Raw genomic sequence first — 2,675 nt, 5'->3', positions numbered from 1 at the left:
GACTATAGACTAGACTATAGACTAGACTATAGACTAGACTATAGACTAGACTATAGACTAGACTATAGACTAGACTATAGACTAGACTATAGACTATACTATACATTAGTCTTTACATTATCCTATGTACTATTATTTACACTAGGCTACACTCAATACACTTGGCTGTATATAAATAGGATTGACTATTATTCTTCATGTTTTCACGTTTCTGTTAAGGGTTTAAAAAAATAGCGGTTGAAATTTTAAGATTAAACTTTTTTTAATGAAACTTTATTGTTTTCAAAATTTAAATTTCATATTAATAAATCACTTGCATTTGAACAACTTCAAACTGCATGTTTAATGTAGTTTCATAATACGAAATATACAAACCACAGACACTTAAACACATACAATTTTATAACAAAAACCCTTTCGAACACTCATACACGCAGATATTCCTTCGCTGTATGTAGACAGACATACATATACAAGCATGATATAAAGCCGCAACCACTAATTTAAATTTCATTACATTTTGAATTCATTAATGTTGCCCGACTACTGCCCACATTCTGTGAAGCACTATAGAGCATCTCATAAATATGCGTGTTGTCAGCGTTATCCCGTTGTGTCTGTTCACGCAACAATTTTACAGCTTCTAAATAAGAATCATATTTTGATGAATTTTCAAAATCCTGTTTAAATTCCGCATACAATTGTTGAATCTCTTTAAGCGGACGTGAGTGGGCATCATACAGTGAAATGGGTGCTTGTGGTAAAAGCTCCTGCCATTCATGTTGTAAATGGTCTACGAATTCAAAATTACTAAATAAAAAGGCCACCACTAGATCTAAACCTTTTTCTTTAAGTTTGTTAAATACCGCCATAAGATCATGTTGTGATGTCTCAGAACTTTGAAATTGTTCGTAATCCAAGGCTAAGTTGTTTTGTAAATAATCATAGAGTCTTTGACGTTTAGTATAGAAATCGGTGATTTTCAGTTGGGCATTTATTTCTATGAGGATTTTGCGTAGAGACTCGGAATGTGCCGTCGGTTCTTCTTCCGATTCTGGCTCTAAAACCTCTTGCAAAAGTTTTCGTAATATAATTAAATAATCATCGATGACGTCACAACCGGCATCGTTTACTTTTTGATATAATTCTTTGCCAAAGTCAGAGATATTTATGGAAATGGTGTGATTATCTTTTACACCCAACTTATGCAGCATAGAGCCCACATTGTGTTCATTTATGGGCACCAACTGTGTGGTCTTGGAATAATAGTTGTGGTACAAAGGGGTGGTTGCCTCCTTTTGTACCTTAAACTGTTTACATAGATAATAATAACGCAGTTGATGTATTTCCTCAAAACTTTCTTCTTGTAAATTATAGAATTTATCCTTGAGTTTCTTGAGAAACATGACATTTTTCAAACCATATATATTTTCACGATTTGTATCCTTATTCTCTAACATATCCAAATATTGTTTAATGAAGACAACTTTAGGTTCTAGTCTCGATGACTCCAAGGCCATTTTAAGTTCGGCATTGAAATCTTCGTGCACATGAGCTGGCTTTTTTATACTCTTGAGATAGTTGTTTAAATAATCCATGGCTGTAGATTTCATGGTTTCACTGACTTTTTGCAAAAACTCCTTTTGGAAATTTTTAGAGGTTAATTGTACTTCCTTGGCTTCGGCAGGCTAAAAATTGTAACATATTTAATACTTTTCTACATTTATTACGTTTTTTCGAACTTACGTTAAAATTCCCGCTTACAAAAGCACCTATTAAAAGTATTAATACAAAATTATTCATTATGATTCTATTTTTTATTAATAATATACAACTTGGTCTAGGTCTGTCTAAAGAATGACTATGCCTGAGTCTTGTTTAAACGCATTCAAATTTAAAATCGTATTTTTTTTTTTTGTATTCAGGTCAATGAGTGTTATCAGCTTAATATAGTCTTTGCTTTCGAAATATAAACAAAGCATTATTGAAAAAAAGAAAAACAAGTCAGAAAGTTTAGTCGGATATGGTCGACCTTATGATACCTTACATAAGTTATAAATAAATAGGAAATGTCATTTAAGTTTCTAAATCAAGACATTGCAATGTCAATACTAGTGGGTATTCTAGAGTATTGAACAAAATCAGTTTAAAGACCATATTGGAATTTCAACGTAGAAACACTAAGACAAACTTGACCAAATAGACTACGAAAGTGCTATTGCATCAATTTATAATTAAAAACGGTTTTACGACCAAAATTTTTAACTGTTGAAAAACCGCCAGCACTTGCTGTAGAGTAAAACTAATATGGAAATAAGTAAATCGTATACATTTTTAAATTCTCTCTATTTTTATAATTATTTAAAAGAGATGTATAATTTACAAATAAATTCAATAATAACAAAAAAATTTCCTAACAAATCTACCCAGCTGGAAATTTAGTCCTGAAGCAATAGCATTTTGTTTGGCAAGTGATGATGTTGAGAGAATTAACATATTTATATGAATGTAAAAAAATTAAAAAAATGAAAATAAATTTTAAACTCAATTCTCCACAGAACTGAACAAGAACTGAAATAGAACTGAACTAGAACTGAACTAGAAATGAACTAGAACTGAACTAGAACTGAACTAGAACTGAACTAGAACTGAACTAGAACTGAACTAGAACTGAA

The 2,675-nt window shown here is 31.1% G+C and overlaps 1 protein-coding gene across 1 annotated transcript; it reads right to left on the bottom strand.

The window, feature by feature from the left end:
- Window positions 1-243: 243 nt before the first annotated feature.
- Window positions 244-1,887, bottom strand: LOC111688834. Its single transcript, XM_023451348.2, has 2 exons — window positions 1,747-1,887; window positions 244-1,688 (listed from the first exon to the last, which is right to left on the bottom strand). The coding sequence occupies exons 1-2, from the start codon at window positions 1,801-1,803 to the stop codon at window positions 504-506; spliced, it is 1,242 nt and encodes a 413-aa protein (XP_023307116.2). The 5' UTR covers window positions 1,804-1,887; the 3' UTR covers window positions 244-503.
- Between the last annotated feature and the right edge of the window lie 788 nt (window positions 1,888-2,675).

Source organism: Lucilia cuprina, chromosome 2 (genome assembly GCF_022045245.1).
Source record: "Lucilia cuprina isolate Lc7/37 chromosome 2, ASM2204524v1, whole genome shotgun sequence".
Taxonomy (NCBI): Eukaryota; Metazoa; Arthropoda; class Insecta; order Diptera; family Calliphoridae; genus Lucilia; species Lucilia cuprina.
Note: the sequence above shows the minus strand (reverse complement) of the source record. Positions and strands in the feature narration are given on the sequence as shown.